Raw genomic sequence first — 27,187 nt, forward strand, 5'->3', positions numbered from 1 at the left:
AGTGACTTAAATCCCTTGGTAAACAAAGCTGTTATATTTCACTGTTTCTACTTTTCCTATGTTAGTCACAGAAATATGAGACAACTTTAGGAAATAGGAGAGCTAAAACCTTAAGATCCTCAAAGATAAGTCAAATAAAATGTTTAAATCAATGTGAAGCTCAGGTCTCCATTTCTGTTTATTTTTTAAAGTAATTTCTGTTCTTTACATTACAATGTGTTATTATACACACATACATACACGTATGTGCACTTGCGCACATGTGCACACACAGGACTTGAGATGGATAAATAAGAATAGCCTCCACACATAATTTTTACAAAGTTCAAAGTAGATTACATTTATGTGCTTTTCATTCATTACACAATATACAGACATGATCCGTTTAATGACTTAGGCTCCTCACACGGTTAAACAGTGAGGATTTCCTATGGAAGACTAGACATAGAAGTTTTTAGAAGCGGAGACTATTTTCTGCAAAAACCAACCTCAGGCATACATTTGTGTTTGTAGCAGTGCATAAGTTCATTCTGTAAAAAGATCTGAAAGATGATTTTCAAGAGACTCTTAATGCATTGTGCTTTCAGGTAAAAATCCTTAGACAAAAGATCAGTTACTATGACAATAACAGTTAAAACTGCATATATGTGTTAGAGATCAAAAGAGGCTATAAAGAAATGTAAATAGTTGTGCTTAGGGGATTTTTTTGGCAAAGTTGTCTTAATAATAAATAAAAACTTAAAAAAAAGTCTCAGTGACTGATATAAAATAGACACAGCTATGAAGAGTTTCCTACACTTGGCTTAGAGTTTAAAGGTGAAAAATCATCTCCACATAAATCACCTGGTATCTGGTAATCCCAGTCTGGGCAAGTCAGGCGGGGAAGGGGCTTGGAAGAAAAGATCAAGTGATTTTTCCTTCCTTTTAACACAAAGCATTAACCAGAGGTAAAGCCAGGGTGAACCAACTAATTAAACAGATGCCTACCTTCCTTTAGAACTCTTAGACCAAAGAGAGAGGTCACCCTACTTCCATTAGGTTTTTTTTTTTAAAAAACCGCTATGATTCTTGGTGTCTGGACCACAACCCATTCTGTAATTCACAAGATTAATATGTCCTGTCTTCTGTGAGACCCTAGAATAAGCATGATCCCTTAGTACTTTATGCTTTGTTTGCCCTCTACACATTAATGGTAAAACACTTATTTTTAGACACACCATGGCAACCGCTTATAATGATAGAGGGCAAGGTATAATTAACATAATAACGCTGATGTTTGTAACTAGGGAATAAATGTCATTTTAGTTTTAGGACGGTCAGTTTGCTCTTTTAGTCCTGTAACTTTGAAGCATACATGACCCCTAGCAATCAAAGTGATTTGGAAAAAAAGGTGAGCAAATAACAAATGTTTTAAAGTCTCTTGTACAACAGGTATAGGTATAAAAAGAATTTCTTCAAATAATTTCCTAGGTGTCACTCAGAAGCATCCTTGCTGTCTGTAAAATAATGTTCTGCAGTCCTTCAAATTAAATTATAATTTAAAATATATATTATACATTTGCAATTACTTGAAATCATTCAATAGTTTGTAGCATGTTAATGGAGTGAAATAGAGATAAAAGGCAGTCCACATTCATATTTTCAAGACAGATTTACTTCAGAAGTCAACTGAAATCCTTGCTCATGTTCTAAGTATGGCCATTGTGATAAGACCTGAAAGAAGAAAAATGGAGAACAGTTAAAGATATGCATCTAACAGAGTATTTCATTCAATAAGCAATTGCTTGGACCTCAGTGAACAAATAAAACATAGCACATAGGCAGGCACTCTACCAAGAACTCAAAGTCAATTTGAATTTTGTTGATATTATAAAGAAGAAATCCAATTTATAGCAATGGGCAGTCACTGGAGAGATTTAATTAAATCACTAATGTCTGGCCAAAGCAAACTATCAAACATACCTCCTACTTTATTCAGTCACATCAGCCATAATAACAGCAGATGTGCCATTTTAAAGCATGGGTAAAGCCAGTCGACTTTGTTAACAGAAGCATCAAGAGTCTACCTGTATCCCAGGGCCCTAGGGCCACAAAGAGACAGAAGCATGGCATTCCTGCTTTGCTGCTTTCTTTTGAAGAGAGAATATATAAAATATAAAATAAGAATAAGAATATGCTCAGTCCTAAATGCTTATATCTTAGGTAAGCTAAAAAGAACTAAATGTGAGCTGAAAAAGTCTTCAAAGGCACCTGACCTCAACATGCTCTTGAAACATTTCTTTACCTGTTCTTCAGGAAAAAAAACAAAAAAAATCAAACCACCACCACCCATAAACACATAAAACCCTACACATATGTCCCAAATGCATCTTTAAAACCCTTACCTAAGATATAAGCAGCCACTAATTTTTGATTCACACTTAAGTGGAGGTAGAGAGGCACCAGCGATTCCACATCCCCCATTGTAGGCAGCATCAGGGCTGCAATGCACACCACTCCCAGGAAGACAGTTAGTAAACTAGGTCCTGAGGAGACAGCTCTGTTTTCTGGAAAAAGACAAAAATCCCTAAGCTTCCTTCTAAAAACTTTAAGACAAAAGTTCCTTCACATACACTGGCCGCCACTCACCAGAATTCTGATTTTGTCTAACTTCTCCGATTGTTTCCCCATCGTTTTCATCCGTCAGAGAGTTAACTGCTGGGCTGATGTGGAAGCCCATGTCTTAACTGGTCTGAATCATTGCAGGATGGAATGCTGACGTGGCATTGTGAGGTAGTGAGTTCTTACTGAAAGGTGGTCACCAACTCCCCCGACCATCCCACCCTAGTCAGTAGAAAGTATTCAAGCATGTATCATCAATGTATGCACATTTTAAAATTATATGCACAAGTTCTGTACTGTTAGGCTTAATATAAAACATACAAATAGATTTTTGGAAGAATGTGCTAAAAATAAATATAAATTGAAGTTCTGATATTTTCTTCCAGTACCCCAGTGGCTTGCCTGTGTATATTCAATTTGAGCCTGCCACACTAGACCTCCACTACCTTTTGGGAATATTTTAAGGAGCTCCCCAGATAGGTTTGATCCTAATAACTGTACATCCTGCTATCAATTTTGAAAATGTTAAGGAACCAAAAGTGTTTCCCTCTGCTCTAACCCATTTATAGCAAAGAAGAAAACAGCAGAAACAGTATCTGGCAAATACGCTAAGTGAAATAAGCCAGTCACAGAAGGACAAATACTGCATGATTCCACTTATACAGGAAATCTAAAATAGTCAAACTCATAGAAGCAGAGAGCAAAATGGTAGTTGCCAGGGGCTGGGGGAGGAGGATAATGCAAATTGCTAATCAATGGGCATAGGTCTCAATTATGTAAACTGAGTGAGTCCTAGAAATCTACTCGACGTTATCCCTACATTTAACCAATATTTTATTGTACACAAACATTCATTAAGAGACTAGATCTCATGTTAAATGTTCCTAAAATAAAATTCTAAAAGATTTTTTAAAAAGGCAGGGCATGGTGGCTCACGCCTGTAATCCCAGCACTTTGGGAGGCCAAGGTAGGTGGATCATGAGGTCAGGGGTTTGAGAACAGCCTGGCCAACATGGTGAAACCCCATCTCTACTAAAAATACAAAAATTAGCTGGGTTGGTGGCACGCACCTGTAGTCCCAGCTACTCAGGAGGCTGAGGCAGGAGAATCGCTTGAACTCGGGAGGTGGAGGTTGCAGTGAGCCTAAACTGCACCACTGCACTTCAGCCTGGGTGACAGAGCAAGACTCTGTCTCAAAAAAAAAAAAAAAAAAAAAAAATTAAAAATGTTATCACACCTGCTATTCTACAGTTCTGACTCTATTTGTATAGTATACATATCCGTAGTTTTAAGAAACCCAATAACAGCATTTTCTGTCATACAGCTTTTCCCACTACCTTTCCTTTCATTAAAAGGAATAGCCAACAGCAACACAATCTTTGTGTTTCATTAACGAAATAATGCTGTTCATTCTATTATTAAATGGAATTTTTCTAAATTATTAATACCTTAGCTGTTGTGTGGTGTTAACTGAACTTCATCAGAGCCAGAGAGGTGAAAACAAATTCAAATTTTATAGTAATTATTGCTTGGAATGAAACAATGGCAGAAATACCTAAAAGAAAAGCCCCAAGTCTGGTTTCAGTTAATAGAGCACCTTTATAGTTATCTTTGTTGCAAGGATGAATTCTCAAGGAAAACAGTTATTTATGACAAGTACACCATTCACTGCAAACCCACAATAAAGGTCATTTCAAGTAATTTTTAGTATTTAGAGAACATGTAGTATTTAGAGAAATTGGAATTTTTAGTATTCCAAAAACATTTGCATAAATGCTTGAAATTTTTCAAAATGGAAAAAGCTTTTTTCCCTCTAGTACTACAGGATCGTTGTAAAATATGTTATAAAGATATAGAAAACGTAAATGTTCCTCCATAATTCCACCCTCCTAGAGCTAACACCGTTAGCAGCTTGGTATGTATCCTTTTAGATTTTACAAATGCCCGTATAAACATGTAGGAGAATCTTTTACATAAATAAGGCCATATTATACATACTGTTATATAACTGTTTTTTCCCCTTACTTAGAAATATATTTGAAGCTCTTTAAATGACAATGTATAAGCATTCATCATTCTATCAGATCCTCGTAAATGTCTGCCTAGCACACTACCTTATGAATATTTATAATTTAATCAATTCCCAATTGATGGACTTTTCAGTTATTTTCAATTTTTTTTATTATAAACAATAATTAAGACTATAATTTTCTTAAGCCAGAGGGTACTGACTCAAACATTATAGCATAGACATAGCAGTTCATTAATAATGTAATTAAGACAAACCCACTAAGATTCAGATGTATCTTTTAAAATGGCTTTTTAATAATCTGAGCTCTAGTATTTTATGAAAGTATACTTAAATTTCTGTTGAATGAAAAAAACTCACAAAATATACTTATGCACATAGGCAAGGTCTGGAAAGTAACATGGAACACTTATATAAGCAGATGTGTTAAGTGTGTGAGATTACAGGTACATTTTCTTATGTTATTGCTATATGTGTTTTATACAATAAACTTAAATTTTTCTCATTTTTACTGACTTTCAATATATTTCAAAATCCAAATTTTTCATAATATAGCCATCAACCATTTTCCTGCTAAAAGTGAGTCTCACAACACTGTTGTACCTCTAATACTTTAATAATATGCATTTGTTAAAATATTCTCTAAGCTAAGGACTTGTAAAAGTAATGACATTTCAAAGCCTCCCAAAACAATCTCAATTAATTTTCAACATTTTAGTTGAGAAAAACTTAAAAACCTGAGTTTTCCACATGTTGGAAACTACATATAAATTCCTGTAAATTTAATAGACAGGAGACTAAATCAGTCATCATGATATTCTATTAAAGAAGAAAACTTTACTCAACTTACTTCCAGGTTATTAGGCACATTGGGGTAACTACCCATAAATGGGACATGCTGGCCAGGACTGTGAATGGGGCTGTACTGTGGTATCACCCTTCCTCTAAACAGCTGTCATAGCCATGAAAACCTTGTAAGCCAAAACAAAACAAAAAAACTCACCGTTCCCACAGACCCTTACCAGACCTGAAGTCCAGCCTTCCTAGCTCAGCTCATTTACAAATTCATTATGTAGCTTCTCTGTGGCAGGCCCTGTGCTAGGTACTGAGGATATAATAGTACTAGGAAAAGTGCCTGCCTTCATTGAGCTTCCTTACAGGAATGGATTAGCGAATTTTTTCCCCCAAAACACAGATCACCATGTGTTATGCTAGCATCACCTATCTTCATTCATCTGCCTACTCCAATTTTACAATTAGAAAAACTCTCTAATATACTTTAGATACCAAGGTTTGTTAGAAAAATGAAATAAGGCCGGGTGCGGGAGCTCAGGCCTGTAATCCCAGTACTTTAGGAGGCTGAGGCAGGAGGATTGCTTGAGGCTAGGAGTTCAAGACAAGCCTGGGCAACATAGTGAGACCCTGGGTGTGGTGACAAGCACCTGTAGTCCCAGCTACTCGGGAGGCTGATGCAGGAAGATTACTTGAATCCAGGAGTTGGAGGCTGCAGTGAACTATGATGGCACCACTGCACTCTAGCCTGGGCGACAGAGACAAACTCTTTCTCAAAAAATAAAAAATAAAACAAAATAAGACAATACATACTATAATTATTTAGCCTCTTAGCATGATCTTCACCTGAATTTTAATAAATTTCAAAATAAAAGGAATAAAGTTCTCCTTACATATATTTACATACACATATACCCTAAACCTTACTCCTTATTATTCCTTACTCCAGATTGGTTATTAAACCAATCTGTTAAATACAAAACTGAACTTCAAAGACTATTTTAAATTACAAGTGTAACTTCAAAAAACAAATACAAATTAAATGGCCTTTCTTATACCAGAGGAAGCATTTTAAAAAGGGAATCTTGCATTTTATAACTACGTTAACTTTACAATATTGATCTGAGAGTGACACTGGACAAAGGTTCTCTTTCAGCTTCAAAAGATGAAAAGCTGGTCCTGTCAGTTGATACTAATTGATCAGAATAAAACAATCCACTATAGGTTGGTGCAAAAATAATTGCGGTTTTTGCAATTGAAAGTAATGGCAAAAATCACAATTGCTTTTGCACCAACCTAATAGCTACTACCTAGTCACTAGTCCTGGTATTACCAGAAAATCTAGATGGTCCCTAATGGACTAGGAAGAGACTTTTAGCTACAGTAAATCAAAGAGGCACTACTACTTCCTGTTATTGAAATAAACATTCTTTTTTTTGAGACAGAGTCTCGCTCTGTCACCCAGGCTGGAGCGCAGTGGCACTGGCTCACTGTAAGCTCCACCTCCCGGGTTCACACCATTCTCCTGCCTCAGCCTCCCGAGTAGCTGGGACTACAGGTGCCCACCACCATGCCCGGCTAATTTTTTGTATTTTTAGTACAGACAGGGTTTCACTGTGTTAGCTGGGATGGTCTCGATTTCCTGACCTCATGATCCACCCACCTGGGCCTCCCAAAGTGCTGGGATTACAGGCGTGAGCCACCACACCCGGCCGAAATAAGCATTCTAAGATGAACAAACTGATATGACTGAATGTAACAGCAATTAGATTTTTTTAATCCTCCATAAAATGTTGTAATTTCAAGGACAGCTGCTATCATATTCATGTATCGGTATCACCATCAAAAAGTTTCCAGTTTCCCTGTTTTTCTATGGAAAATTTTATCTTCCTTCTACCACAACAGGTTTAGAAGGAGATGATGAGAAGTTAAGAAGACGGGGTAATGACATCCAAAGAGTTGAATATGAGGGTAGTGTCAATGTTGAAAGAATATATCATAACACTTCTGTATATCTAAGCTGGAAGGAAATGAGGGCTGGAGAGGGATTCAATTAATAGCCCACAGGGGATATTATAATCTACTTAGTTTAATTAACTTCAACTTTAATGAGATTTTTTTTTTTCAAAATAATATGAACAGTGCACTAAGCTTGGCCTATTGCCAAACACAATCTCTCTCTTCCTTGGAACTAATTAAATGAGAAAGGATATAGGAAAGTCATGGAAACAGAAGTATAGAACTGCCAAATTTACTAGCTTCATAAAGTATGGTGCCTGCAGTCCTAGATATGTTTATGTTTATGTTTAAATACAGATATAGTTTTATTAAAAGGCTACAGCAACATCTACCCTCTCCTTACAGCCTAGTCCAGTGAGGGGTGTTCCCTCCTTTCAAAATCCACCTCCAGGCTTCTTGTTCTACTTCAGGTCCCTGATTCTCTAGGTTCAGTTTTAAAGTAGTTGACCATGTTTGAAATGGTAGATGATTTTTCTAGTAATTATTCTTAGCTGCCTGATTATTTTAAAGTTAATAATGTGTAAGACATCAAAAGGGCTTTAAAAACAACCCCGAAACTACCTGGTTGAAACGACTGCTCAAAAAATAAACTTTCAGTTAAATGTTCCTTTATTCTTTTTTCCTCTTCTTCCTTTTGTTGTTCTTTTGCTGATGGGAGAAGAGTAGCAACAACCTCTTTTCTTCCCAAAGCCTTCCTCTGGCTTTGCTCAGAAACTTGAAGACGGAATTTGTCTATTACACCATAGTGACAGGAGCGAACATCTCTATGACGAATCACACTGAAAAAGCAAAAATAACAAACGCTGTTTAGATTTCTGGGGCCGGCCAAACACAATGCAGTGAGATATTTTAATATACTGACTACAACCAAACACTCAAAAACAGAAATTTGCTAAGATGTTAAAAAAAATCACAGTATAATCCAAAAGAAATGAGTCATTCAGAAATATTAGATGAAAGCACATAATCTAAAACACAGAATAAAAGTCTTAAGCAAAAAAAATAACAGGTAAAGAAAATTCCTTTTTGGTCAGGTACAGTGGCTCACACCTGTAATACCAGCACTTTGGGAGGTTGAGGCCAGGATCATTTGAAGCCAGGAGTTTGAGACCAGCCTAAGCAACACAGAGACCCCGTCTCTACAAAAAAATTTAAAAATTAACTGGCTTTGTGGTGTGCGTGTAGTCCTAGCTACTTGGGAGGCTGAGGTAGGAAGATCCCTTAAGCCCAAGCCCAAGAGGTTGAGGCTGCACTAAGCTATGATCGCTGCCACAGCAAGAGAGCAAGACTGTCTCATCTGAAAAAAAAAAAAAAAAAAAAGGAAAGAAAATTATCTTTAGCAATGACTTTTTATTTTTCTGGATATCTCAGTGCAGCAACATTTACTAAATAGAAATATATGCAATTGTTTATTCCCCACAAACATCTCATAAATTTCCATTTCTACTTACTTATTGTTGAGGCAACAAACCTCACCCTACACTTAAAATTGAATCCCATGCATGCAGGTAGAAACAAGCAATTGAGTAAGTAAGTACTCCACTATTACCAGTGCAACAGAAGGCCAATAATACACCTCTGCTTCTCTAAAGAGAAAAGAGTATACAGCACTGTAATTTTATTTTATTTTTTGAGACAGAGTTTCACTTTTGTTGCCCAGGCTGGAGTGCAATGGTGTGGTCTCCGCTCACTGCAACCTCTGTCTCCTGGGTTCAAGCGATTCTCCTGCCTCAGGCTCCCGAGTAGCTGGGATTACAGGCACCTGCCACCATGCTCAGCTATTTTTATTTTTATTTTGTATTTTTAGTAGAGATGGGGTTTCACCATGTTGGCCAGGCTGCTCTTGAACTCCTGACCTCAGGTGATCCTCCCACCTCAGCCTCCCAAAGTGCTGGGATTACAGGCGTGAGCCACTGCACCTAGCTAAGCACTGTAATTCTTATGAGATTTCTGCAATTCCATTTATTTTGTTCTTACCAGGGAACACAAAACAATTAGGTCAAAGGTAACACATTTATTTGGCAAGAGACTACATTTCTTTGTAATAGCTCTTGCTTATTGTGTACTGAATGAAAATTTTTTAAAATGTGCAGAAACATTCTCAAAGATACATCATTTTATGGCTTTGAGCTGGTGAAAAAGTATTCAAAAGAAAAGAATTCTGCTTCCCATTCTCAAAGAAGATTTAAACAAATACAGTGTACTTGGTAGCTTAAAATTAAGGGCTGGTCAATGGATCCATCTGGTCACCACTAGTTCTAAAATAAAAATTAAATATGAACAGCTTGAACAATCATTTATCTGACACTCTAAGATGAAATTATCTGGAAGAGCTCAAATAATACTTTACAGATGAGTGGTTACACAACTGCTTCCTGTTTATATAGATTAACTTCCAGGCTTTTAGTTGAATCACTTCAGATGAACTTATATTACCATTGTTCTTAGACAGTAGTATTATAGTTTTCCAAATGTCACTATAATAGCAGCATGTTCCAAAGAAAGCTAAATCCCCTATTATAGCTGGAGAAATTTAAAGGAATAAGTCAGAACTTTACCTTTATACATCCCTGGTATGACTAAAACCACAACAATGAGAAAATGTTCATGGAGATACTAACACATACATGAGCTCCAACATAATGAAATATTATTTGGCCGAATCTCTTCGAAACAATTTTAATAGACAAATTTTCAGCAAAAATTCAAGATATAATAAATGCCTATGTGAGAACAGCTTCAAGAAAATATCTCTTTTTCTCAAGTTAAAAACAAATATTAACACACTTAAAACGTGTTACCAAGAAGTGATCTTGACTTACATATCCACACAACACTGAGGCTTTACTGCACCTGCAGCATCAACGACAACATACTTATTTGGAGTAGTACACAAAACTGAAAGAAAAAGTCACAATGGCCATTAGTGGGTTTTTTTTTTAAATTAGTTTCTACAAGTAAAAAATTAGTAGGGAGCAGTTAAAAACCCAGAAAATAGAGCTAGGAGACTCACCTTTGAACTTTAAGGCAAACTCATAGGGATTGTACAGTGTCAACACTTGCTTATGTGTTGACTGATCATCTGCATAAAATATGAGCTCCGTGGGGAACACGAAAACAGGAAGATTTCCTTCCACTAACTCTGGCTGTCTTTTTTGTTGATGCATTGGCACTGAATCCCCCTTGCTGCAGTTTCTGTTTTTACAGTCTCAAATCTATTTTGGACTTTTCTTAGATTCAGTTAAAAACTCCAAAGCATTTTGGCAATCTAGAAATAGAAGAAGAAAGCGAGAAGTGAATGATCCCAATTTTCATTAATCTATAGCCCCTACACAAAAAGTATATTTAGCATGCATTAAAATAGGCCCCCAAATCGGCCGGGTGCAGTAGCTCTTGCCTGTAATCCCAGCACTTTGGGAGGTCAAGGCAGGCAGATCACTTGAGGTCAGGAGTTCCAGACCAGCCTGGCTAACGTGGTGAAACGCTGTCTCTACTAAAAATACAAAATACAAAAATACAAAATCGAAAATACAAAAATTAGCCGGGTGTGTGGTGACACACCTGCAGTCTCAGCTACTCAGGAAGCTGAGGCAGGAGAATCGCTTGAACCTGGGAGGTAAAGGTTGCAGTAAGCCCAGATCACACTGCAGCACTCCAGCCTGGGCTACAGAGGGAGACTCCGACTCAAAAAAAAAAAAAAAAAAGTCCCCAAATCACTTAAACATGCCTTTTGACTTTTTACCTTGACTTACTTATGTAGCTTTTACCAAATTATGCAAAGAAGTTTATACATGCTCCTTTCATATTGAGGATTTCAGCCTATGATTAATAATCTAAATACTCAAAGGAATAAAGAAATCTTTCTCAAATTAATGACCCCCTTTCAAAGAGGTGAGATCAAAGGGATATCGCTCTTCTTAAACCTCAGATTTTAAAAAAAGTAGAATAAATTAAGTATTGTCACAACTGATTTTGCATGAGTCCAGCAGAATTCTTAAAGACTAAAAAATAAACACAAAGTAAGTTTCCATGATTTCTGAAGAAAACCATGAGAATCACTTTTACGCTCGTGTCAACAATACTTTATTTAGTGCCTTCTTGGCAGCATGGGTGGGAGAGTTCTTTTCATCTTTTTTCTACTGAAACCAGAAACAAGCTAAAATGTCTTGAAAGGAGGCCGAATGACCACACATGCTAAGCAGTCCTTGGAATTTTTTTATGAAAATGTGTAGTCAGTAAGTAGGGCTTTGGCATGTGAGTGGCACTGTGCCTCTGCCTCCTACATCAAGTACACATGCTTTGTGAGAGCTATTCTCCTCCAACTTCAGAGGCTTTTTTAGATTCCCTCTGGGTTCTTGAATATGTTCCAGATAGCTGTAACTGACAGAAGTCTGAATGCCTGTTAAGTGTGATGTTTCTGTATTTATTTCCTAATCTCACTTTAATCAATATTCTTATTTACCAAGCACACCAAGTGTGCCTTTTTTTTTTTTAAGAGACAGGTCTCCCTATGTTACCCTGGTTGGATTTGAACTCCTGGCCTCAAGCAATCCTCCTGCCTCAGCCTCCAGAGTAGCTGGGGCTACAGGCGTGCCCCTACAATTGAAACATAGCTCTTAAAAATAAAATGCAAAAGCTAAAATGTACAATCAGAGAAAATATCTGATTTTTACCCTGTAGATCACACCTTTAAAATAGACTATAAGCCATTTAACAATTTCAAGTTCAGGTTCTCATGCATTCAAAGAGAAACAAAACAAATGAATGAATTATTTGGTTTTACCAGCTACGGAGGCCCACATGCTCTGATTCTGATAGAGGCCTTTCCAACTTCTATCAAATAGGAGCTCTATAGTCATGTATGCAAATGTTTATTCTTTTCTTTCAGCTGGGTATCTATTATATACCAGGAACTATGTCAGAAGCTGAGCAGAGATACAAAGATGAATAATACACAGACTCTACTCTCAGAAGTTCAAGTCTAATTGACAAGCAAAAATATTGAAACTACCTCTATTATAATAGATGCTTATAAGCCTACCATGGTATATATGGTACTAGAGAATCAGAAGACTACATAAATAATTCTACCTGTAAGAAAGGCCAGGAGTTGGCCGGGCACAGTGTCTCACACCTGTAATCCCAGCACTTTGGGAGGCCGAGGCGGGTGGATTACTTGAGGTCAGGAGTTTGAGACCAGCCTGGCCAACATGGTGAAGCCCTGTCTCTACTAAAAATACAAAAATTAGCCAGGCATGGTGGCAGGTGCCTGTAATCCCAGCTACTTGGGAGGCTGAGGCAGGAGAATCACTTGAACCTGGGAGGCAGAGGTTGCAGTGAATCAAGATCACACCACTGCACTCCAGCCTGGGCAACAGAGCAAGACTCTATCTCCAAAAAAAGAAAGGCCCAGAGTTGATATTTGAGGTGGTCTTTGAAGAAAAGAAGGGTACACACTTATGTGTTGAGGGGAGGGCATTCAGACCAAGGGAACAGCAAAGGCACAGAAACATGAAGGTAAAAGGGAAGGCACTTAATGCATAGGCTGCTTCAGATAATCATTCTACTTTATTTCCATACTTTATAGCATGAAAGTAATTAACAACAGTGTCGGATGTGTTTTTGTTTTTGTTTTTTTGACTGAGCTGAAAGGGCCTATCAACATTTTATTAGTAAAGATATCTAACATTTGTATAATTCATAACAGATTATAAACGTTTTATTAATTACATAGACTGAATGAATTAATATATTGTATGTAAAGCTCTTGAATAACACTAAAGCCCAGGCAATGTTCTAAGTGTTTGTTGTGGCCGGGCGCGGTGGCTCAAGCCTGTAATCCCAGCACTTTGGGAGGCCGAGACGGGCGGATCACAAGGTCAGGAGATAGAGACCATCCTGGCTAACACAGTGAAACCCCGTCTCTACTGAAAAATACAAAAAACTAGCCGGACGAGGTGGCAGGCGCCTGTAGTCCCAGCTACTCGGGAGGCTGAGGCAGGAGAATGGCGTGAACCTGGGAGGCGGAGTTTGCAGTGAGCTGAGATCCGGCCACTGCACTCCAGCCTGGGGGACAGAGCGAGACTCCATCTCAAAAAAAACAAAAAAACAAAAAACTGTTTGTTGTTATTATTATTTAATTATAAAGAGACCAGACTGAGACGAAAACAAAAACAAAAACAAGGTCGAAGCCCAGTGCCGCGGTGGTTCACACCTGTAATCCCAGCACTTTGGGAGGCCGAGGTGGGTGGATCACCTGATGTCGGGAGTTCGAGACCAGTCTGACCAACATGGAGAAACCCCGTCTCTACTAAAAATACAAAGTTAGCTGGGTGTGGTGGCGGGTGCCTGTAGTCCCAGCTACTCAGGAGGCTGAGGCAGGAGAATGGCTTGAACCCGGGAGGTGGAGGTTGCAGTGAGCCGAGATCACGCCACTGCACTCCAGCCTGGGCAACGAGAGCAAAATTCCGTCTCAATAATAATAATAATAATAAAATAAATAAATAAATAAAACAAAAAACCAAAGAACTGACAGACCTCCTGCCTCCTAGTCCAGTATTCTTTCCACTATACTGTCCGTGCACTTCAATAAAATAAAACTAAAGCTAGATGCGGTGGCTCATGCCTGTAATCCAAGCACTTTGGGAATCCAAGGTGGGAGGATTTATTGAACCCAGGAATTTAAAATCATCCTGGGCAATACAGCAAAATCCTGTCTCTACAAAGAATACAAAAATTAGCTGGGGGTGGTGGAACATGCCTGTAGTCCCAGCTACTCAGGGGGCTGAGGTGGGAGGATCATCTGAGTCAGGGGATGTTGAGTACAGTGAGCCATGACAACGCCACTGCACTCCAGCCAGGGTAACAGACTGAGATTCTGTCTTAAAAAAAAAAAAATAAAATAAAACAGAACTAAGATTATCAAATTCCTGGGTTTATAGAAAAAAAAAAAAAACTTAAGATTATTCTAAAAGGCATCCGATTAAATAATTATAATTTTCCATTTTTATTTCTTCTACTCAAAAGTATACACATTTCTATTGGGATAATGTGCTCTCAGAAGTTTGATGTGTTCTCTCTTTTTTTTTCAATAAAAAATGATAAATAAGCTATATAATTACTATCTTAGGAAGCATTAGGAAGAGAACATCCAAATTTGGCATCACAAAATTATATGCACCATCTCATTCTAAAACTCTGTGGAGATGAGAATTTAATTTAGGATAAAAAGTGGTATCTCTGATTTGTGAAGGATAGATTGATTAATCAATAAATGTTGGCTGAATCAGGTATCTATCTAGAAAAAAAATAATTTATCCTTCACTCCTTAATCAGGGAAAATTCTAAACAGATACAAGTTTTTTTAAAAAAGTAAAATAAAAAAATAATAAAGTCATAAATACTCTAGAAGAAACAATGAGAAAAAAAAAACAAAAAACCTCAGGCTTTCTAACAATGACGTAAAAACAGAAACCAAATTGTTTTTTTTCACTTAGAAATTGTCCCTGGCCTGGCAGAGTGACTCACGCCTGTAATCCCAGCACTTTGGGAGGCTGAGGTGGGAGGATCACGAGGTCAGGAGTTCGAGACCAGCCTGGCCAATATGGTGAAACCCTGTCTCTACTAAAAAATACAAAACTTAGCCGGGCATGATGGTGTGTGCCTGTAGTCCCAGCTACTTGGGAGGCTGAGGCAGGAGAATCACTGGAACCCAGCAGGCAGAGGCTGCAGTAAGCTGAGATCATAACACTGCACTCCAGCCTGGGTGACATAGTGAGACTCCATCTCAAAAAAAAAAAACAAAAAACAAACAACAAAAAAAAAAAAGAAAAGAAAGAAAGAAAGAAAAGAAACTGTTCCTGAAGGCCGGGCTCGCTCGGTGGCTCACGCCTATAATCCCAACACTTTGGGAGGCCAAGGCAGGCGGATCACGAGGTCAGGAGTTTGAGACCAGCCTGGTCAACATGGTGAAACCCCGTCTCTACTAAAAATACAAACATTAGCTAGGCATAGTGGCGTGTGCCTGTAATCCCAGCTACTCGGAAGGCTGAGGCAGAGAACTGCTTGAACCCAGGAGGTGGAGGTTGCAGTGAGTGGAGATTGTGCCACTGCACTCCCGCCTGGGCAACAGAGCAAGACTCTGTTGGGAAAAAAACAAACAAACAAACGAAAAACTGTTCCTGAAGACAGAAATAAACAGAAAATAATAAATTCGTCTGTGTAACTTTTTAAACTCTGCGTGGCAAAAAAACTTTATAAGCAAAGCCAAAGGAACATTTGCAATTCATATCACAGGCAAGTTTCCCTACTATATGGAGGGCCTACATATTACTGAGAAAAAGACAACTCAATATAAAAGTATATTAAATTATTGTTTGTCAATTAAAACTAAAACAAAAAATTAGTAAACTATAATATTTCATAGAAAAGGGACATAAAAATTGTCCTTGAACTTACAAAAGGATGTTTAACTTCACTCACAGTGAAGGAAATCCAAACTAAAGCCATACTACAACACCACAATTTTTTACCTGTCCCATTAGTAAAACTCAAATTTTGACAGCATATGATGGGAGCAATCAAGCATGTGCTTACATTCCTTGTGGGGAGGTGAACTGGCATAACCACTATATGTGCCAAAATGAAATGCACATAGCCTCAGTTCCAGAGATTGTACGTCTAGGGATTTATCTGGCATATATATTCCCCTTGTGTGAAGTCATGTAGGTGAAAGGTCTCTGCAGTGCTGAGGGTTAAATAAAATGATTTATGTGAAACAATATGGAACAGAACTTGGCACCCAGTAAGAGCTAGTTTTTTGTTATTAATAGCAAAAGACTGGAAACAAGCCACACGAGGTGGCTCACACCTGTAATCCTAGTGCTTTGGGAGGCCGAGGCGGGCAGATCACCTGAGGTCAGGAGTTTGAGACCAGCCTGACCAACATGGTGAAACTCCGTTTCTACTAAACATACTAAAATTAGCCGGGCGTGGTGGCACACACCTGTAATCCCAGCTACTCAGGAGGCTGAGGCAGGAGAATCACTTGAATCCGGGAGATGGAGGTTGCAGTGAGCCAAGATCATGCCACTGCACTCCAACCTGGGAGACAGAGTGAGACTCCATCTGAAAAAAAAAAAAAGAAGATTGGAAACAGCTCAACTGTCCATTAAAAGAGGATTCATTAAATAAAGTATAGTCTATCCATTCATTGGGATACCAGATATCAAGAGGAGACTGTGTAGTTAGAGATGGACTGATCTTCAAGAGGTAGTGTTAAGTGAGAAACGCAAGGAGCAGTGCAGTGTGTAACGCATGCTGCCATTTGTATAAAAAGGGAGATAAGGCTGGGCGCAGTGGCTCACGCCTGTAATCCCAACACTTTGGGAGGCCGAGGTGGGTGGATCATGAGGTCAGGAGATCAAGATCATCCTGGCTAACACGGTGAAACCCCATCTCTACTAAAAATACAAAAAAATTAGCCGGGCGTGGTGGCGGGTACCTGTAGTCCCAGCTACTTGGGAGGCTGAGGCAGGAGAAAGGCGTGAACCCGGGAGGCGAAGCTTGCAGTGAGCTGAGATTGCATCACTCCACTCTAGCCTGGGTGACAGAGAGAGACTCTGTCTCAAAAAGAAAAAAAAGGAGCGGGGGGGGGGGGGAGATAAAAGTATGTAAACTTAATTGTCTTGGATATAGGTGAAATTCTTTGGAAGGATATCCACGTTTGTCCCTGGAGAAAGAAGCAGGAGTGGGAGGAATTTTTCTCTGGATACCCTTTTGTATCTTTTGAATTCTGAAGTCTTTGAATACTTATTAAAAAAAAAAAATTAAGTAACAACTCTACTAGGGCTTACTTTGAAAAAGGCGTCTGTTTTGAAACACAAGAGGGAATTTAGAAGCAATGTGAAAAATCTCTGTTAACTGTATTTCTAGTTTATAATTCTCCCAAAAACATACTGAAAACCTTAAACTATGGGCTAAATAGAATAATTTCGATTATTTAAAATAATTTACATGTAACAGAAACTCATAGTGAGAAAAAGATTTAAGATAACTTGCAAACTTAAGAACATGTATAACTCTAATGTGAAACTATTTGTTTTAAAAGAGTATGAAATGGTTCATAAATCTGACTGGGAAGTCAAAATTAACCTCACAGACAAATGCTAAACTCTCGGTTCTAACTTTAAGAAGTTAGTCAACAGAGGTCAAAGTAGAAATTTTACTATCTTTGAATAATGGCATAGTAGGAATTCTTTTTCTTTTAATTTCAAAGCTTTCTCTGTGAGTTGAACATGTACACATTTCCCCATGAATCACGAATAGGCTATCTCCTTGTTACTATGAGAGAAGTGTTTAAGTGTTTAATAATACTTGAGCAATTTACTATTATTTCTTTTCCTATCTCTGTTCCCATTTATCACTTTTTTTTGGGGGGGGGGGGGGAGACGGAATTTCGCTCGTTACCCAGGCTAGAGTGCAATGTCATGATCTCGGCTCACAGCAACCTCTGCCTCCCGGGTTCAAATGATTCTCCTGCCTCAGCCTCCCGAGCAGCTTGGATTCGAGGTGCATGCCACCACGCCTGGCTAATTGTGTTTTTTTTGTATTTTTGTAGAGACAGGGTTTCACCATGTTGGCCAGGCTGGTCTTGAACTCCTGACCTCGTGATCCGCCCACCTTGGCCTCCCAAAGTGGTGAGATTACAGGCGTGAGCCACCACGCCCAGCTTATCACTTATCTTGGCTAAGATATAAGTTGCCTCCTAAACTCCAACCAGTGGAAATTAGGGAAGAATTAGCACCAAGTCAATAGAGCAATATTAGCAACTGTGCCAATGAACATAATAAGGTGTAACACTTGCCTTGAATTGATAGTTTTCTGGAGACTAACACTTTCTCTTTGCTGCAGTCCATATTACAAAATGATAAAATGCAAAAATCCTGGGGAGAGATTATATACTAAACTGGTAAAAACTTATTGCAAATCGGTTTATGAGGTTGCTTTCCAAAAGTCAAGTGCACACCAAGTCAGTTAGTTGGTTCCCACTCTTCTCATTTGACAGATGTGGGAAGCAGGCCCAGGATGGTTAAGAGACTTATCCAAGGTTGCACAGGGTATTAGTGGCAGAACTCTGGTCTCCAGGCTTACACTTCCTTATACAGTCATCCCTTCTGTGTCTCAATTTCAAAGTCCTGCCTCGGCCAGGCCGCGGTGGCTCACACCTGTAATCCCAGCACTTTGGGAGGCTGAGGCAGGTGGATCACTTGAGGTCAAGAGTTTGAGACCAGCCTGGCCATCATTAGCTGGGCATGGTGGTACACGCCTGTAATCCCAGCTACTCAGGAGGCTGAGGCAGGATAATTGCTTGAATCCGGGAGGTGGAGGTTGCATTGAGCCGAGATCGCACTACTACACTCCAGCCTGGGCAACAGAGCGAAACTCCATCTCAAAAAAAAAAAAAAAAAGTCCTGCCTCCCTGATGCTGATTACCACACATGCCCTAATCTGTAGCAACTGTCCCTGCTCATCAAGAAGATCAGAGTTCTCAAAGGATGATCCAAAATTCAAGTCACAACTAAGTCTGCATTATCTTCATTTGTGTTTCCTTTTCAGTTTTATAAAGAAAAATCAAGAGACAATTTCACTTACTGAGTTGCACACACTATTTTCCTGATGATGAAACAGCTATAGTTGTCAGGAACTATTCATCAGGACATTAATAATGAAGGCTTGCCGCATTCTTCCTCTCTGGACAGCAAAATTTTACTCATTTTTCAAAACCTAATACAAATTCCCCTTCCCTGGCTGGGAACAATGGCTCACGCCTGTTATCTCAGCACTTTGGGAGGCCGAGGCGGGCGGATCACTTGAGGCCAGGAATTTGAGACCAGCCTGGCCAACATGGCGAAACTAAAAATACAAAAAAATTAGCTGGGCGTGGTGTTGCACACATGTAATCCCAGCTACTCGGGAGGCTGAGGCGGGAGAACTGCTTGAACCAGGGAGGCGGAGGTTGCAGTGAGCCAAGATGGCGTCACTGCACTCCAGCCTGGGTGACAGAGCGAGACTCTGACTCAAAAAAAGAAAAAAAAATTCCCTCTCCCTGTGGCATTCCTCTACTACCATGATCTCCATCTCCACGGATCTCACCAATTTTATGATGTTATTTTGAATGTACTTACTGTATGAGTTGAATTCTTTTTTGAGACATGGTTTTACTCTGTCACCCAGGCTGCAGTACACTGGCATGATCTCAGCTCACTGCAGCCTCAAACTCCTGGGCTCAAGTGATTCTTCCACCTCAGCCTCCCAAGTAGGTGGGACCATAGGTATGTGCCACCACTCCCGGCTAATTTTTTTTTTTTTTTATTTATGTAGAGACAGGGTCTCCCTGTGTTGTCCAGGCTGGTCTTGAACTCCTGAACTGAAGCAATCCTCCCATGGTGCTGAGATTACAGGCATGAACCACTGAACCCAGTCAGAATGGAATATTTTGACATTTATTTTGTGTGCATTAATTTTGACTCCTCAGTCAGATTTTAGGTATAATGCCATATTGTTTTTTTGTGGGATGCTTTTGTTTTTTGTACCCTTCATAGGCCCAAGGTCAGTGCTGGGCACTTAGCAGATAGCTAAGAGCTTATCAGCTATCCTACAGATGTCTACTAATAACTGTCTCCTCCACTGGGAAACATTCCCCCCACCATTCGCCCGTCATAGCTGAACACACTTTGCCTATACAAGACAAGCAAGGGATCCTAATTAGAGGAGCAGTAAATCTTAGGTAGCTGCTCACCATGGGTTGGGGTAAGAGGAGAGCAGAGAGAATCAGCACTCCCAGTTGCCTCTCTTCCCCTCTTCTCCCCTCCCCTCTTTCTGTTTCCCTCTGATTTTCCCTGGCTCTTCAGTGCCTAACTGTGCCAGCAAGCATTGAGAAATCTGAGGGTCCAACACACTTCTGACCTCACAGGCAGAGAGTGCAGCTGAGATCTGGTGATACAGGAAACTGTCTTGTCTTCCTCCCCTGTACCAAAGGCACAGAACATCAATCCTGAATGAAATTATAAAGAAAACCTTATGTGTGCACACCACCTTGTGACCAGTTTGCAAACTACTTTGCCACAAAAAAAAGCATAAACACTCTGAGATATTCACACATGCCTGCTACTACCATCAATCCAGGGAGACCAGTACCCCAAAGTATGATGGTTTCTTTCCATTTTCCTCACTTTGCATTGACCAGAGGAAGGAAAAGATAAGACTTTGAGATAAACAGGAATCCATTTGACCACCATAGATACAAAACTTATAGACCATTAAAGAGCACTGAAACCACTTTCATAGCATTTTCTCATTTGAAATAAGTGGTTCGAAGTTTGAAAACAGTTAAGGATGATTCAAAGTACAGCCTTCCCCCAGAAAATGGTGACCCATCTGCTTGTTCACAGTGTACCAGCTACTTAACTCTCTCTCCCTGGTTCTTGCTGTTTACTCTGATTAAGGTTCCCAGCTCCACCTTCAGGTCAGCTCCCTTTTATCTGGGCATAGGGGCTATCTCCTTCTTCCATACTCTGTGCATTCCTTGCCAATGACCAACTAAATACTAAATCGTTAAGAGCGATATGTTATTTTCCTTTAGTCTCATTAGTATTAAAACCTCCTTCCCTCCCACTTCATAAACTCAGTTGTCCTCCTCTGAATTCCCAGTATTATTTATTAGGGTTTTTAATTGCTGGCATTTTCCTAAAGTCATAACAAGTGACGTTCTAATGTTTACTTTCTACTTAAATGTTCATTGCTGAATATCTGGCACTTTTGTTTTTATATATTGTGTAGATTTTTGGTATGCTTTGCTATTTTAACTAATGGGATTGACTGCTATAATTAATATGTAGTGATTGGCTAGATTTAAAAGTTGAGTCGTATACATTTTAAGATTTAAAAAAAAGAATACCCTAATGTCTTTTTGAAAACACTTCGCCGGGCGCGGTGGCTCAAGCCTGTAATCCCAGCACTTTGGGAGGCCGAGACGGGTGGATCACAAGGTCAGGAGATAGAGACTATCCTGGCTAACATGGTGAAACCCCGTCTCTACTAAAAAAATACAAAACACTAGACGGGCGAGGTGGCGGGCGCCTGTAGTCCCAGCTACTTGGGAGGCTGAGGCAGGAGAATGGCGTAAACCCGGGAGGCGGAGCTTGCAGTGAGCTGAGATCCGGCCACTGCACTCCAGCCTGGGCGACAGAGCGAGACTCCGTCTCAAAAAAAAAAAAACACTTCATATTCTCAAATGTGTTATTTACAACCCGGTTATATTAATGTGTTGTTTCCATGTTTTACAATATCTCCGTATGTCCTCATTTTAAGATGTGCAATTCTCAAAGCAAAATCCATATGATATGATTCTATATATGTTGCTACATGTAACACTCAGAAGTTTTAGAATCACAAATTCACAGCCGGGCGCAGTGACTCACGCCTATAATCCCAGCACTTTGGGAGGCCGAGGTGGGCAGGATCACCTGAGGTTAGGAGTTAAACACCAACCTGGTGAATCCCCATCTCTACCAAAAATACAAAAATGAGCCGGGCATGGTATGGTGGCGGGCGCCTGTAATCTCAGCTACTTGGGAGGCTGAGGCAAGAGAATCACTTGAGCCCAGGAGGCGGAGGTTGCAGTAAGCCAAGATCGCACCACTGCACTCCAGCCTGGGTGACAGAGCAAGACTCTGTCTCAAAAAAAAAAAAAAAAAAAAAAAAAATCACAGATTCACTCAACAAACATTCCCTGAGCACTAATTATATACGAGGCACTGTGCTAGGGAATATGGAGACAAGATGAAAATATTTTGTCAGCCTTCCAAAAACTCAGACTAACAGGAAAAACAGATATACAGCAGTAATTAGGATATGATGTGAGCAGTGCTAAAACTGCTGATAGATATAAAGTGCACTGGGAGCATAAAGAAAGTGATCATCTGCCTTAAGGCTAGTCTGCAGAAGTGGAGGGCTGGAAGAATTCCAGGAAGAATGTGTGTAGAAGCATGAAAGGGATGCTTAAAATGAGCTTTGGCACTGCATATGGTTAAAAATAGCAAATACGGGGAGAGTGGCAAGAGATTCGGCTAGAAAGGTAAGTTGGAGGCAGATTGTGAAAGATTTTGTGAACGTTTGGGGGTTTAAACTTGATTCCCTATGCCAGTGGTTTTGGCTTGTCAGAAACACAAATTCTTGGTTCTCACCCTAGACCTACTGAATCAGAAATTCTGGGATTGGGGCCCAGCCATCTGTTTTAACAAGTCTTCCAGGTGATTCTGATCCACACTAAACTTTGAGAACCACTGCTGCAGGCAATAGGAAACCACTTAAGGGTTTTTCTTTTTTAAATATAGGGACAAGGTCTTCCTATGTTGCCCAGGCTGGTCTTGAACTCTTAGCCTAAAGCAACCTTCCTGCCTTGGCCTCCCAAAGCACTGGGGTTACAAGTGTAACCTACAATTGTGCCTGGCCTTAAGGATTTTAAGCACGGAACTGACCAATTAAGATCTGAAGTTGGAGAGGGGTTGCCATTGACCATTCAAGCACAACACCTGACTCCTGAGTAGTTACCATAAAAAATAAAAAAAACACTGTTGAATGAATGTGGCAGGAAGAAATGATGAGGGCCTAGGCTAAGGCTGCAGGAATGGAGAAGAAACAGATTTTAGAGATGTTTTACATGTGACCCAATTCAACCAGGTGACTAGGATATATCCATACAAAGGTATGACTGAAATGGTTTTTATATAAAAGAAACCTATAAATATATGGAATATATTGACTGCTAGGCTTGAAAAAGTGGTCCTCATAGAACCTGGAAAAACGGGAGGTCAAGAGCAAGTTATTTGTCAACAGCAAAGCTTGCCTTGGCTTGTACATGAGTCTTCTGGTCTGTTTGGCAGTTCTCCTCACTGAGTTAGCAAATTGCCATTCATGCTCATAGAAATCTTTTGAGTTTGGTGTGAATCAATCAGCAAGCCTGACAATTTCTGGATGTGCCAGTGAAATTTTGAACCTGGAAAAGCTGAAAACCAGACATTGGTTCTGGTGATCTAACCAAGATACTGCTAAATTAAGACACTGCTAGAGCCTTCCTTTTTAAGAAAATTCTAACTTCACCATTAATAACGTAGTCTGCCTAATTCAGGAAGAAGCTGGAATGAGTAAAAGAATCAGACTTTGTTCTCTGCCCTGAAGGTCAAGAAAGTCAACTGAAGCTGTTATTTCTAATTTTGGAGGCAGGATTTAGCTGAGGCCATCTTCAATTTCCCAATGAAGAGGTATAGGTCAACCTATATGGTTAATATACCTAATGAGAATTTTGCAGGGTGCAATTCTTATTTTTCTTTTCTTTTCTTTTCTTTTCAAGACACAGTTTCACTCTTGTTGCCCAGACTGGAGTGCAGTGGTACCATCTCGGCTCACCACAACCTCTGCCTCCCGGATTCAAGTGATTTGCCTGCCTCTATCTCCTGAGTAGCTGGGACTACAGGTACGTGCCACCACGCCTGGCTAATTTTGTATTTTTAGTAGAGACAGGGTTTCTCCATGTTGGTCAGGCTGGTCTCGAACTCCCAACCTCAGGTGATCCGCCCGCCTCGGCCTCCCAAAGTTCTGGGATTACAGGCGCCTGCCACCACGCCCAGCTAATTTTTCTATTTTTAGTAGAGACGAGGTCTTGAACTCCCTCAGATGATCCACCTGCCTCAGCTCCCAGAGTGCTGGGATTACAGGTGTGAGCCACCACTCCCAGCCTTTTTTTCCTTTTTGAGACAGGGTCTCCCTCTGTCACCCAGGCTGGAGTGCAGTGGCATGGCCTCAGCTTAATGCAGCCTCGACCTCCTGGGTTCAAGCAATCTTCCCACCTCAACCTCTCGAGTAGCTGGGACCACAGGTGCCAAGCCACTATGCCCAGCTAATTAAAAAAAAATTGGCCAGGTGCAATGGCTCACGCCTGTAATCCCAGCACTTTGGGAGGCCGAGGCAGGTGGATCATGAGGTCAGGAGATTGAGACCATCCTGGCTAACATGGTGAAACCCCGTCTCTACTAAAAATACAAAAAATTAGCCAGGCGTGGTGGCAGGCGCCTGCAGTCCCAGCTACTCGGGAGGCTGAGGCAGGAGAATGGCGTGAACCCAGGAGGCAGAGTTTGCAGTGAGCTGAGATCGTGCCACTGCACACTCCAGCCTGGGTTTTGGCCAGGCACGGTGGCTCACGCCTGTAATCCCAGCACTTTGGGAGGCCGAGGTGGGCAGATCACCTGAGGTCAGGCGTTTAAGACCAGCCTGGCCAACATTGGGAAACCATGTCTCCACTAAAAATACAAAATAAAGTTGGCTGGGCATGGTGGCTCACACCTGTAATCATAGCACTTTGGGAGGCCAAGGTGGGCGGATCACTTGAGGTCAGGAGTTCGAGACCAGCCTGGTCGACATGGTGAAACCCTGTCTCCACTAAACACACAAAAATTAGCTGGGTGGCCAGCCACAGTGGCTCATGCCTGTAATCCCAGCACCTTGGGAGGCCAAGGCGGGTGGATCACGAGGTCAAGAGATCAAGACCATCCTGGCCAACATGGTGAAACCCTGTCTCTACTAAAAATAGAAAAAATTAGCCGGGCATGGTGGCAGGCGCCTGTAGTCCCAGTTACTCGGGAGGCTGAGGCAGGAGAATCACTTGAACCTGGGAGGCGGAGGTTGCAGTGAGCCAAGATTGCACCACTGCATATAGCCTGAGCGACAGAGCAAGACCCTGTCTCAAAAAATATATATGTTTTTGTAGACATGTAAAATGTCTATATATTCCATTGTAAACTTCTTTAAAAATAGAAAAAGAATAGTAGCCAATTACTTTATTGGCCTATTAGGGAATGGAATCGCTTCTCTGATCATTTCTTAACTGTTAGTTTTCAGAAAATGGAGTTAAATGTAAAGCTCTCTAAGAAAAAAAAAAAACACTTGGGAAGCAAATGTACATAAACAATTTAAGGAAGAAGCATGCATTGTTTTACAGGGTATTTGTTTTATTGTCTATTTTTGCCTATAAAGGAGTAACTTTATACTGAATATTGTCCATTACATTTAATTATATATTATTAATACATGTGTGGAGAATCTATCACAGCTATCCCTTACTAAGTCGAAAACTTCCAAAATTTCAACTCTCCTAGTATTTAGGTATACCTGTCGTTTTGAGAGTTCAAGAAATGCTTCAGAAACTAGTTTAATCTCGCATCCTGATTGGGTATGTAGACGTGAACAACTGGAAAGACACATTTGGCCCTGTTTCCTGTTTTCCAAACTTCCCACTACCAACTATAAGTATAATCTAAAAGTTGGTATCCACTCCGTATTCAATATCCTATATATAGTCTTTTCTAAGCAAAGAGATTTTCCAGTATTCAGAGGAAGTGTGGACAAGATATTCACCAAGAATATTAAATCCCACGTGTGCCTTGCCTGAAAAAGTAGACTTTCCCCTTTCTGTCTGGAATTCACATTAAGAACAGTACTGCTTTTTAGGCAAGATCCAAAGGACCCAATTTTTCACATTTGAGTCCTCTTCTTATCTCCCTCAAAGGTCAATTTTCACTTAGTATTTGTCCTCTCGTTCCTCGACGTGAGATCGCTCAGATTCCACTGGGGCAGATCTGCTACTTCAGCCAGAGAGGGCAGATGTCAATTACTTTCCTTCAAAGCGGGAAACTGCAGAACATTGATTAAGGGCAGGAGGGCTGGAGAGGGAGTACAAAATGGACTGTCCTAGGACTTCAGCTCCACCTGATTGGGGCCCAGCCTTCCCAGCCCTCGTCCCCACACCGGCGGCTCCATGTGAAACCGGTCATGTGAGCCTGTTTACAGCAGAGCAGCTGGTGCAACCATCAGGATCCGTGCAGAGGTCCAGGGAAGGGGAAGGAAACAGGCCACGCACCCCCTACACCCTACCCCATTATTCCAAGGCGTTCGCTCTCTCTCCCCGCCTCTCCACCCTACTTTCATCTCCCTCCAGGCAAAGACAGCACAGCTGAGGCTATCCCGGGACGCCTCGCTCCAGCCCTGCCGATTTCCTTCCAGTTGCTCGCTGGGGCGACCGGCTGGGCTGGAGGAAGGGCGAGGACGGTGTCACCCCAAACGGGGAGTCAATTTCCCTCCCCCAGCCCTCCTGGCTGCGTCCACCGAAGAGTTGTCCCTAGAGCCGCATCCCCTGGACAACCGAACTCCGCCGGGCAGGCACCAAGAGGCTCCCGAGCCTGCCTTTGCCCGGGCAGGAGCGAGCCACACATCGGCTGGCCAGACCCCGGGGTCGGGCGCCGAGGGCGGCGGAGCCACTGCCAGTCACACACCGGACAGGAAAGGATTCCCTCGGTCTCCTCCCCGCCGCCCACCCGCATCCCGGCGCAGCGGAGCCCCGCTGTCAACCACACAGCCAACCTCCGGCTGTGGGGATGGGTCATTCTTTGGCGGGGGGCTCTCAGCCACGTAACTTCCACATTTTCCCGAAGTGAGAGGAAGTGGGTGACGGGACGGTGGGGGACTCTCACCTCGGCAACACCGGCTTCCTCGGAAAGCAGCTGCGACTGCTCCTCCGCTCCTTTGTCAGCGTCTCTAGGCTGCACTGCCTGCTGGGATACCGGAGGACTCAAATGCCACCTCTCTCCGCCCTCGAGGATGAGCCGCGACTTGGGGGTGGGAGGTGGGAGGAAG

General features: G+C 40.9%; 1 protein-coding gene across 2 annotated transcripts; it reads right to left on the reverse strand.

Moving 5' to 3' along the window:
- Positions 1 to 154: 154 nt before the first annotated feature.
- Positions 155 to 27,187, reverse strand: MOSPD1 (motile sperm domain containing 1). 2 transcript variants are annotated; one of them, XM_010364892.2, is made up of 6 exons: positions 27,025 to 27,187; positions 10,455 to 10,709; positions 10,264 to 10,339; positions 8,003 to 8,220; positions 2,385 to 2,546; positions 155 to 1,713 (listed from the first exon to the last, which is right to left on the reverse strand). In XM_010364892.2, the coding sequence occupies exons 2-6, from the start codon at positions 10,606 to 10,608 to the stop codon at positions 1,682 to 1,684; spliced, it is 642 nt and encodes a 213-aa protein (XP_010363194.1). In that variant the 5' UTR covers positions 10,609 to 10,709; positions 27,025 to 27,187; the 3' UTR covers positions 155 to 1,681. The 2 variants fall into 2 exon arrangements, with proteins under 2 accessions (XP_010363194.1, XP_030790404.1); XM_030934544.1 differs by lacking the exon at positions 2,385 to 2,546.

The sequence above is a fragment of the Rhinopithecus roxellana genome, chromosome 7, assembly GCF_007565055.1.
Source record: "Rhinopithecus roxellana isolate Shanxi Qingling chromosome 7, ASM756505v1, whole genome shotgun sequence".
NCBI classification, from domain to species: Eukaryota; Metazoa; Chordata; class Mammalia; order Primates; family Cercopithecidae; genus Rhinopithecus; species Rhinopithecus roxellana.

Bases quoted from the DNA above. Each gene is read 5' to 3' on its own strand.
- MOSPD1 (XM_010364892.2), bottom strand. From the start codon at position 10,608: ATGCATCAACAAAAAAGACAGCCAGAGTTAGTGGAAGGAAATCTTCCT. The intron at 8,221-10,263 runs GTAAGTCAAGAT...TTGCTTTTTCAG, and splicing joins CCTCAGTGTTGTGTGGATAT to TGTGATTCGTCATAGAGATG. The intron at 1,714-2,384 runs GTAAGGGTTTTA...TTCTTCTTTCAG, and splicing joins AGTGGCTGCTTATATCTTAG to GTCTTATCACAATGGCCATA.